Source organism: Sus scrofa, chromosome X, assembly GCF_054392235.1.
Source record: "Sus scrofa isolate SSC_HxYL_T2T_F1_AM1 chromosome X, Sscrofa_HxYL_maternal_Yorkshire_Landrace_v2.0, whole genome shotgun sequence".
In the NCBI taxonomy this organism is placed as follows: Eukaryota; Metazoa; Chordata; class Mammalia; order Artiodactyla; family Suidae; genus Sus; species Sus scrofa.
The window spans coordinates 104722840-104734459 of record NC_139401.1 but is presented as its reverse complement, the minus strand read 5'-3'; the positions used below and the strand labels follow the sequence as shown (position 1 = coordinate 104734459).

At 33.8% G+C, this 11620-nt stretch overlaps 1 protein-coding gene across 6 annotated transcripts in view; it reads left to right on the top strand.

The window, feature by feature from the left end:
* LRCH2 (leucine rich repeats and calponin homology domain containing 2) overlaps positions 1-11226 on the top strand; it is a 104494-nt gene extending 93268 nt beyond the window's left edge. For all 6 annotated transcript variants that reach the window (XM_085008242.1, XM_085008243.1, XM_085008241.1 and 3 more), the window contains one exon: positions 8464-11226. In XM_085008242.1, the coding sequence (XP_084864368.1) occupies positions 8464-8583 (120 nt within the window). In that variant the 3' untranslated portion in view covers positions 8584-11226. The remainder of the gene's footprint in view (positions 1-8463) is intronic.
* The last annotated feature ends 394 nt before the right edge of the window (positions 11227-11620 follow it).

Here is an 11620-nt window from a genome sequence, read left to right as displayed (position 1 = left end):
GAATCGGAGCTGTAGCCACCAGCCTACGCCAGAGCCACAGCAACGCGGGATCCGAGCCGCGTCTGCAACCTACACCGCAGCTCACGGCAACGCCGGATCGTTAACCCACTGAGCAAGGGCAGGGACCGAACCCGCAACCTCATGGTTCCTAGTCGGATTTGTTAACCACTGCGCCACGACGGGAACTCCTCTTTTATTTTTTAAAGTTTAGATTTTTGAGATATAATTGACAACATTTTGTGAGTTTAAGGTATACAGTATGTTAATTTGATATTAACATATATATTGAGTTGTGCTTATTTAAGTTATCTTTTCAATAGTGTCAAAGCAATGTGGTCTACAAGTTCTACTTTAACGTCTTTCCTCAAGTGAATATATATAATTTATAGAGAAATCAGTTGAATTACTCTGTAAGTTGGAAATCTCATGTCGTTGTCCTCTAGTTACTTATCTGTGCTTGACATGATGTTTTAAAAATTTAATTCTTAAAATTTTTATGTTCTTTCTTTTTTGTACTCTTAATCTCTTAGTGTGAAAATAGAACAGTTAGGAAGGCTTTTTAGTTATTGCATTGTATACATTTTGTCATTTTAAGAATTTTTGGAGGAAGGGTTCTCAATAAACATTTATTGAATGAATGAGGGAACTTGTTCAGTCACACTTTTAGTAAACAGTGGAGGAGCCAAACTCTGAACCCTGCTGTTCTAATTCCAGAGCCTACCCTCTAACATGTATACTTTCTATTTCTGTTCTTTTTCTTGAAAGAAAATACAGTCCAATATATTTCTGATACCTGCTTGATACATTAGGCAAGGAGGATAAAAGGGAAGGTCTTACAAAAACTATTTTACTTAGCTTACTCTTCTCTCTCCAGCTTGTTGTTCTAGGACAGGGTTAGTAGCTTACCTATCCTCACCATAAGGGGGGCAATGGAGGGGCCATTCAAAACTCCCTGTATTTTTAACAGTTTTATTGAAGTATAATTGACGTATAGTAAAGTGCATGTAAATAAATTATACAGTTTGATAAGGTTTGACATATGCATACACCATGAAATCATCACTTTAGTCAAGATAATGAACACATCCTTGTGTCCCTTTGCAATCCTTTCTTCGTCAGGCATCCACTAATTTGCTTTCTATTTTAGTTTGCATTTTCTATCTGGAGGTGTATAAAATTGGAATGATAGAATATATACAATTTTTTTCCTGCCTCTTTCACTCAGTATAACTATCCTAAGGCTCAGCAATGTTGTTGCATGTATAAATAGGTCATTCCTTTTTATTGTTGTGTAGTATTTCATTATATGAATATACCACAGTTCGTTGGTCCATTGACCTGTTGATGGCCATTTGGATTGTTTCCAGTTTCATGGACTACTACAGATAAAGCTGCTATACAGTTATGTGCAAGTCTTTGGATATATGTGTTCTTTAATTTGGGGTAGATACGTGGGAGTGGAATGACTGGAAAATATGGCAGGTGTATGCTGAACATTATAAGTATAAAACTTTATTCCAAAATAGTTGTACCGTTTTTCATTCCCATCAGCAGTGTATGAGAGTTCCAGTTCCTCCACATCCTCAATAACATTCAGTATGGTCAGTGTTTTTTTTTTAATTTATCCATTCTAATAGGTATGTACCGATTTGTCAGTGTGCTTTTAATTTCCATTTACCAGAAGACTGATGATACTGATCATCTTTTCAAAGGCTTATTTGCCATTTGTATGACTTCTTTTATGAAGTGTCTGTTCTAATCTTTTGATCTTTTGTCTATTTTTTCTTTCACTTTTTAAAGCTTTATTGAAGTATAGTTGATTTACAAGATTGTGATGATTTCTGCTATACAACAAAGTGATTCAGTGATATGTATATGCACATCCATTCTCTTTCAGATTCTTTTCCCACATAGATTAACACAGTATATTGGGTAGAGTTCTCTGTTCTATACAGCAGGTCCCTTTTGGCCAATCATTCCATATACCTCAGTGTGCATATGCCATTTCCAAACCCCTAGTCCGTCTCTCCTCCTACTCCCTGTCCCTTTTGGTAACCATAACTTTTTCAAAGTCTATGAGTCTGTTTCCATTTTGTAAATAAGTTCATTTGTATTCTTTTTTTAGATTCCACATATAAGTGATATCTTATGATGTTTGTTTTTCACTGTCTAACTTCACTTAGTATGATAATTTCTGGGTCTATCCATAATGCTGCAAATAGCCTTGTTTCATTCTTTTAATGACTGAGTAATATTCCATTGTATATGTGTATATCTTTTTTATCTATTCTTGTCCAGTAGACATTTAGGTTGCTTCCATGTCTTGGCTATTGTAAATAGTGCTGCAGTGAACATTAGAGTGCATATATCTTTTCAAATTATAGTTTTCTGTGGATAGATGCCAGGAGTGGAATTGCTGGATCATGTGGTAATTCTATTTTTATTTTTTTGAGGAGCTTCCATACTGTTTTCCATAGTGGCTGCCCTGATTTATATTTGCCCCAACAGTGTAAGAGGGTTCTCTTTTCTCTATGCCCTCTCCAGCAATTATTGTTTGTAGATTTTTTGATGATGGCCATTCTGCCTGGTGTAAAATGGTACCTCATTGTAGTTTTGACTTGCATTTTTCTAATAATTAGTGATGTTGAGCATCTTTTCATGTGTTTTTTTGGCCATCTGTATGTCTTCTTTGGAGAAATGTCTACTTAGATCTTCTGCCCATTTTTTGATTGGATTGTTTGGGTTTTTTTTTGCAATTGAGCTGCAGAAGGTGTTTGTATATTTTGGAGGTTAATCCTTTATCAGTTGCTTCATTTGCAAATATTATCTCCCATTCTGTGGGTTGTCTTTTTGTTTTGTTTATGATTTCCTTTCTGTGCAAAAACTTTTAAGTTTAAATACATCCCATTTTTTTAATTTTTGTTTTTATTGTTATTACTCTAGGAGGTGGATCTGAGAAGATATTGCTGCGGTCTATGTTAGAGAGTGTTTGGCCTATGTTTTCCTCTAAGAATTTTATAGTATCTGGTCTTACCATCAGTGTGGTTTTAATTTCCATTTCCCTGAAGATTCATGATGTTGAACATCTTTTCAAGGGTTTATTTGCCATTTGTATGATGATTTGCCATATGTAAAATGAAGTGTTTCTAAACTTTTGTCTTTTTTTTTTTCTGTGTTTGTCTGCTTTTTAAATTGAGTTTTCTTAATTACTGAGTTTGAGATTTCTTTATAAATTACAGATAAAATTCTTTATCACATGTGCGATTTAAAAATATTGTATCCTAGTCTTTGACTTGTCTTTTCATTCTCCTTACAGTATTTTTCAAAAAGCAGAAATTTTGATGCTTTGGAGTAAAATTTGTCATTTAAAGAAATCAGTTATGTTTTTGGTGTTAAATCTTTGCATAACTTAAGGTCACAAAGGTTTTATCCTATATTTCTAGAAGTTTTACAATCTTAAGTTTTACATTTAGGTTTGTAATCAAGTTTTAGTTATTTTTTAACATGTTGAAAGATATAGGTTGAAATTATCTTTTTTTAGGCTTGGGATTGGGCACATGCATTGCCTTTTTAAAAAAAAACTTTATTATTGAGACATATTTAACATACCAAAAAATTTACCCATTTAAAGTGTATAATTAAATTGTTTTTTCTTATAGTCGCAGAGTTGGGCAACACTAAGTGTAGAATATTTTATCACCCTAGAAAGAAACCACTTACCTGTTAGCAGTCCCTCCTCTGTTCTATCTCTATGAATTTGCCTATTCTGGAGAGGAGATATTAATGATATCATAAAATATGATATCTGTTATCTTTTACTTAGCACAGTGCTCTCTAGGTTAATCCATGTTGTAGCATAAAGCAGTACAGACATACCTAGTTTTATTGCATTTCACTTTACTGTGCTTCACAGATACTGCATTTTTTTTATGAATTGGAGGTTTGTGGCAATGCTGCATTGCCAGATGATGATTAGCATTTTTAGCAATAAGGTGTTTTTTTTATAACGGTTTATTTTGTTAGACATAATGCTATTGCATACTTAGTAGACTATAGTATAGTGTAAACAAAACTTTTATATGTACTAGGAAACAGAAATTCATATGACTCACTTTATTGCAATATTTACTTTATTTTGGTGATCCAGAACTCAACTCTCAATATCTCTGAGGCATGCCTGTACTTCATTTTTTCAGGGCTGAGTAATATTCCATTGTATGTATATACCGTGGTTTGTTTACTATTCATCAGTTGGTGGATATCAGGGCTGTTTCCACTCATTTTTTATTATGAATAATGCTGCTATGAACATTGATGAAATGTTTTTGTTTGAATACTTGCCTTAATTCTCTCAGGTTATATGGTAGATTGTATAGTTGCTTTATGCTAGGTTATATGATAACTATATATTTATCTTTTTTGGAACTGCTAAATTATTTTCCAATTTACATTCCTACCATCAATATATCCTCACCAACAATGATTATTGTCAACCTTTTTTATTTTAGTCATCCTTGTGGGTGTGAAGTGATATCTCTTTGTGGTTTTGATTAGTGTTTCCCTAATGGCTAATGATGTTGGGCATCTTTTTGTGTGCTTATTGACTATTCATATATGTTTTTGGAGAAAGGTCTTCAAATGTTGTGACTTAATTGAATCAGTCACATTTTTATTATTAAGTTCTTTATATATTCAAAATATAAGTTCCTTATAAAATATATGATCCTAGTTTGCTGAGAGTTCTTATTAGGGACAGATGTTGAATTTTGTCAAGTGCTTTTTCTACACTACTGAGGCAACATTTTTTTTTCTTTTACAACATTGTTAATTACATTGGTTGATTTTCAGATATTAAGTCAAACCTGGACTCTTGGTATAAACCCCACTTGGTCATGATAGATATTGTTGTTATCTTTATGTTGTTGGATTCAATTTGTTAAAATTTTGTTTAGACTTTTTGCATCTATATTAATGAGGTTCTTGGTCTTTAGTTTTAATGTTTTTGCTTGGCTTTGGTGTCAAGGCAATGCTAACCTCATGGAACATGTTAGAAAATATTCCCTGCTCTTCGCTTTTCTTGAAGATTTTGGGTAGATTGATGTTATTTCTTTATTAAATATTTAGTCAAATTCATTATTGAAACTTGAATCCTTCTAGGCAATGGGTTTTCTTTGTGGGAAAGTTTTTAACTACAATTTCAGTTTCTTTAATAGATAAAGAGCTATTCTAGTTTTCTGTTTAGTCTTATATGAGCTTGGATATGTGGTGTCTTTTGAAGAATTTGTCCATTTCATCTAGTTGGTCAAACTTATTGTTATGATGTTGTTTTTAATGTCCTCCATATTATCATTTTAGTGTTTGTAGCATCTCTTGTGATGTCGCTTCTTTTATATCTGATATTGGCAATTCATGTATTTTCTCTCTTTTTGCTGATTAATCTAGCTAGGTGATTTATGAATTAAAAAAAAACTTCTCAGTGAACCAATGTTTGGTTTCATTGATTTTTTTTTTACTATTATTTTCTGTTTTTTAATTTTATTGTTTTTCTCTCTCACCTTCATAATTTTCTTCTTTCTGCTTACCATTGGTTTAATTTGCTCTTTTTACAGGTTCTGTGGTGGGAGCTGATGTCGTTGATTTGAAACCACCTTTCTCTTTTCTAATGTATACTTCAGGGGTTTTTGAATAAATAAGCCAAATATTAGGAGGACAACAAATGTTGCAGTAAAAATGGAATGAGAAGATAATTTTTGAGAACTCTTTTAATAAATGGGCATATTGGAGTTCCCATTGTTGCACAGTGGGTTAAGGATCCAATGTTGTCTCTACAGCAGCTCAGGTCACAGCTGTGGCTCAGATTTGATCCCTGGCCCGGGAACTTCAATATGCTGCGGGTGTGGCCTAAATAAATACATGGTAATATTATCAGTAGTATTTGGTGATTGAGTTATGGGAGTAAGGAAGAAAGAGACTATTATGATTCCCAGGTTTATGTTGAGAGAGACTGAGTGATATATTACTGACTGAGGTATAGAATACAGAGGAGAAGTTAATTTAGCGAGGAAGTAGTTCTCTTATGGACATGTTGATTTTGGTATGTCTGTTGGACATCTGTTTGGCTGTATCAGGTTGACATTTGTTTCTGGAGATGAATAGAGAGATATTGGCAGGAAAGTAAAGATTTGAAAGTCATCAGATTGAAGATATGGTTGTTACCATTTGCAAATAGGGGCCCATTCTTGCCAAGGCTTCTAATGTTTTGAGAAACACGGGATTTAAAAAAAAAGGAATGTTTCTAGACTTGTAAAACACTATGCTAGCCAACTTGTAAAACAAGTTATAGACCAGATGGGGCCTGTAGATGCTCTGTCACCTACTTTATACATTGCTAGCTTATTTTCCTGAGATGAGTGGGTGTCCCAAGTGAAGCAGTAGACCGCATTACTTCTTCAAAAATGCTACCAAATTTATTTGGTGTTGTGCACATGCATGCAGTGTTTCAGTTGAAACCCTTACAGATTTGATATGGCTTTGAGAATACCAAAGAGAGGATATAGTGTAAAAACAGAAGAGGGTGAATACAGAACCCTTGAAGACATTAAGGTTGTTAGAAGAGGATCAGGAGTTCCCCTTGTGGTGCAGCGGAAACGAATCAAACTAGGAACCATGAGGTTGCAAGTTCGATCCCTGGCCTCGCTCAGTGGGTTGAGGATCAGTGGGTTGCCGTGAGCTGTGGTGTGGGTCACAGACGCGGCTTGGATCCCACATTGCTGTGGCTCTGGCGTAGGCCGGTGGCTACAGCTCAGATTAGACCCCTAGCCTGGGAACTTCCATATGCTGCAGGTGTGGCCGTAAAAGGACAAAAGACAAAAAAAAAAAAAAAAAAAAAAAAAAAAAGAGGGTCAGTGAAGGCTAATGAAACCTAATGTAAAGTTGTTTCTAAACCCTCTTTTTCATATAGTTGTGAAGATCATATGACACATGTGATGACTTAGAAGAGGAGGCAGTTATTATTTATCAAATTCTAACTGTTGGAACTAAGAATAAGAAGCAACACAACCTCACTAGAAGCTGGAGGGGAGTAACCTTAAGACAAAAAAAAAATACTGAAGTGCTGTATACATCACAGACCACAGTACCTCAGAACTCTGGTAGAAAGAACCAGAGTGACCAGTTTTATACAGGACAACAGTTTACAAAGAACTTCCATATATAGACTGTTCTGCTTCTCACATAGTCCTATTTTCAGGATGAAGAGGGTCTCAAGGAATTTTAGTACCTTTAGTACTTTGTATGGCCCTTAGATCTCTTGGCTGGAAATAAAGTGCTCTTTCTGCTCTAGCATGAGAGATTAGGGAATATCTAGTACCACCACTTCAATTTAAAATATTTGCTTATGAGTTCCCGTCGTGGTGCAGTGGTTAACGAATCCGACTAGGAACCATGAGCTTGCGGGTTCGGTCCCTGCCCTTACTCAGTGGGTTAACAATCCGGCGTTGCCGTGAGCTGTGGTGTAGGTTGCAGACGCGGCTCGGATCCTGCGTTGCTGTGGCTCTGGCGTAGGCCAGTGACCACAGCTCCGATTCGACCCCTAGCCTGGGAACCTCCATATGTCGCAGGAGCGGCCCAAGAAATGGCAAAAAGACAAAAAAAAAATTACCTCTTCTTTAAAAAAATATATGGCTTCATCTTCAAATAAATAAATAAATAAATAAATAAATATTTGCTTATTATGTGGATCAAATCAACCTCAGATCAAAACACACCCCATAGAAGTTCCCTACGTGGTGCAGCAGAAACGAATCCGACTAGGGACCATGAGGTTGCGGGTTCAGTCCCTTCCCTTGCTCAGTGGGTTAAGGATCCGGTGTTGCCGTGAGCTATGGTGTAGGTCGCAGACGCGGCTCGGCTCGGATCCAGCGTTGCTGTGGTTCTGGCCTAGGCTGGCAGCTGTAGCTCCGATTGGACCCCTAGCCTGGGAACCTCCATATGCCCCTGATGTGGCCCTAAAAGGACAAAAGACAAAAAACAAAACAAGACACAATTCATGAAATAGAATTCCATACCATAAAAGTCTATTGAAACAGACATTTTAAAATTAAAATTTAATTAGAATTCTGTACTTTTTACTTGAAGTTTTCTAAAAAATGTGTTTTAAAAACCCAGTTCTGGAGTTCCCGTTGTGGCACAGTGGAAACGAATCTGACTAGGAACCATGAGGTTGTGGGTTCAATCCCTGGCCTTGCTCAGTGAGTTAAGGATCCAGCGATGCTGTGGCTGTGGTGTAGGCTGGCAGCTGTAGCTCTGATTAGACCCCTAGCCTGGGAACTTCCATATGCCGCGGGTGTGGCCCTAAAAAGACAAAAACAAAAAAACAAAAACCCAGTTCTGACATTTAAGCTTTGCTGCACTGTTAAAAAGTGAATGTTCAGATGTTCAGATATCATTTGTTTTGTTTTTCAGGAAAGGCTCTGTTTGCCTCATCATATTTTGGAAGAAAGAGGTCTTGTGAAAGTTGGTGTCACAGTTCAGGCTCTTCTTGAATTACCCACAACCAAGGCATCTCAGCTTTCTACAGCTTGATATAACATTTGGAAATCATATGTGTCTAGTTTCATTTATTTGAAGTGATTTCAAATATCTTAAATTTATGAGTAAGGATGTCTAATCAAAAATACTTTTATTAAATCAGGCCTTAGGCTTAAGAAAAATTATGTTAAAATATCAAGATTAAATTTCCAATTGCCCAAACTTCTTTTGGGGGAAAACTGGATCAACTTAATAAGAGTTTTTGATAAATTCAAATTCTGTTTTTACTAAGTCAGTTGATAACCTTGATTATTTTAACAATCAGATTAATACTAAATTTAAAATGTGGTTTCAATTTAATTAGGTTTTTTATATCATAGCATACTGGTAAATGTCTGCATAATGTAATCATTTTTACCAATTTAAAACAATTCTATATTTGAGTTATTTAATATACTTGTAATTCTAGTTTATACATAATTTCTTCAATCTTTGGTCTTAGTTTTCTAGAAAAAAAGTGAGTGGAAATTACAGAATTCTGGCTTTATATTAAATTCTTTTAGTATTATAGGTTGGTGCCAAAATATTTTCAGTTGTACTGTAGATTGTTTACATGTGAAGTGCCTGTGTAATTGATAACTCATATAGTCTTAAGCATTTTTGCAATTTCTTTTTATGTATTAATGGAATCAATGGAATTTTAAAATATTTTAGTAGATTTTGTAAGTTCAGTAATATGTGAGGATAAACCTCCCTCACATTGTGACATTTGTGTCTTTATTTAGTCCATTGCATTTTTCTTAAATTGGTTATTTCATGTCTTCAGATAAACAATGTTAATATGCTTAATTTATGCTATTTAATTTTGCAAAACTTAATCATCTTTTAAAGTTATTATTTGAAGAGTATTTTATTTCTGTATTGAAAATCTTACACAAAGCAGTAAGGTTTTTGAGAACTAGCAAAGTACTTAATTGTCAAGGACATTTTGATAAAACTGCCAAAGTTTGGGTTTATGTTGTGACTTTCAAGAATGTTATATCAGTGTGCTGCCTTTGGTTATATTCAGATTCAGAGAGCAGCAATTGAGGAGTAGGTTTTTATTCAAAAATAATGTCCATTTTTGGATCCAGTAAATCTCAATGGATCCTCAACATGATGTTGAAATAAACACAAACCATTCTATAAATCTTTTCATAAGTATACTGTGTTATATAAAGTCCTTGTTTAATTTAGAGATGGATAAAATTTATGTTGGTAGTAGTGCAGGAATTTTTCAAAAACATTACTGTAATAACTCAGTTTCCTATAGAAGAATCTTAGTATAATTACTTTTGTACTAGTCAGGCAAGTATCATATCTTACATATGTGATTATTTGCACTTGTTACCTCTTAATATGGATGCAACTTATTAAAAATGTTGGCCTGGGTATTTCAAAGGTATATATAAAAAGTAAAAATTATTGTGCCAAATGGTATAGTAAGAGTTGGTTTAGCATCAACTCTACTTTTTTTGATCAGTTGGCATGAAGCCATATAATTATTTTGACTTTAGGATGCAGATGTGTTCTTTACATTCCCCAAGGGTCAAATTGGAGCTTTTAAATAATTAAAGCTTCTTAAGACTAAGAGGTTTAAAAGTTAAATTATTAGTAATTTATTACTTTACTTGAGCTAATTAGTTACTATTTTTCAGTTGGATCTTAAAAAAAAAAAAAAAAAGCAAACCTCTTTGACATAATCAGTCTCCCCTAGTGAAAGCGTGGGTAATAAAGGTAAGAAATGACAAGTAAATACCTTAGTTGTTAGTTTTTAAGATAAAATTTTGACAGTGTTACAAATAAAGTGATCATCAGAAGCTACAGCAATCATTCATACTGCTTTAATAGTTATCATGCTGTAGGATTCCTCTTGTTAATCAATCTAGATGTTAATTATTTTACAAGTATTTTCATGTTTCATATCATTGAAATATTAGTGAAATTATAGGCCATTTCCTTAATGCATTTCACTTACTTGTCAATTAATTATTGCTTTAAAAGGAAAGTACACCAGAACCTCTGTAGCATTCTTTACTGCATTTAAGATGGATCTATTTGATTTCCATACCATGGCCATTTATTTACTGTAGTGGCAAAAGGCAACACTGTCTCCATGGCAGTTTCATGGCATAGTCCCCAAGCACATATTATACTAAGGCTCTGATGTATTTCTTTTTAGTAGTTTTTAAATAAGTTTAAAATTTATTCTAAATGGTTTTTATGGTTATTATATATTTACTTCATCAGTTATTGAAATAAGAACAATTATCATTATTTGAATTGGATTTGAGATTTGAAGAGGGTTAAGTAATCAAACTAAAATATTTTATTAGGCCCTAAAACATGAGTAGATAGCTACTTCTGCTCAATTTTATTCCTGTATGGCACAAGAAAGAGGTGATGTTGGATATGTTAGAATTGAAATAAGGAGTAAAAATACATTACCATTTGTTTAATAATTATCTTTACAAAATGCTAGTTTATTGACTTTTCTAACTGAATTTTTTGAAGAATTCAGAAATGTTTGTATGGGTCACAGATCTATCATGATTGATTTTTATGATACATTTAAAAATAAATGGAACACTAAATGTATATTACCGATGTAAACTGTGGATAAAGTTGAATGAAAAAATTAAATTCAGATTTCATTTCTCCCTTTCTATCTCTTTTCTTAACATCATGGCATTCATTTTTTGTAGATATTTGATAGCTTGTGTCTGTGTTCTCTAGTGTGGAAAAATAGACTTCGAGAGGATATTCAAAGTAAGTTGAGTCTAGATTCTCTTTACATCATGATATTTTTAGTAGGCAATGTTTTCTTAAAAAATTATTTTCTAGGATAGCTTCACAAAATGATGTCACCTTTATATAAGATAGACTGTGTAACATAAATGTCAGATAAACCTTTACATAAAAGGTAGGACAGGTCAAATTCTGATTATTTTTATTGTGGATTTTAGTGCAGGCTATATGATTGAATTATCCTTAAGCTATTTCCTAATAAATTTAATCTTTCAGGAATTCCCTAGTGGCATAGTGGTTAAGG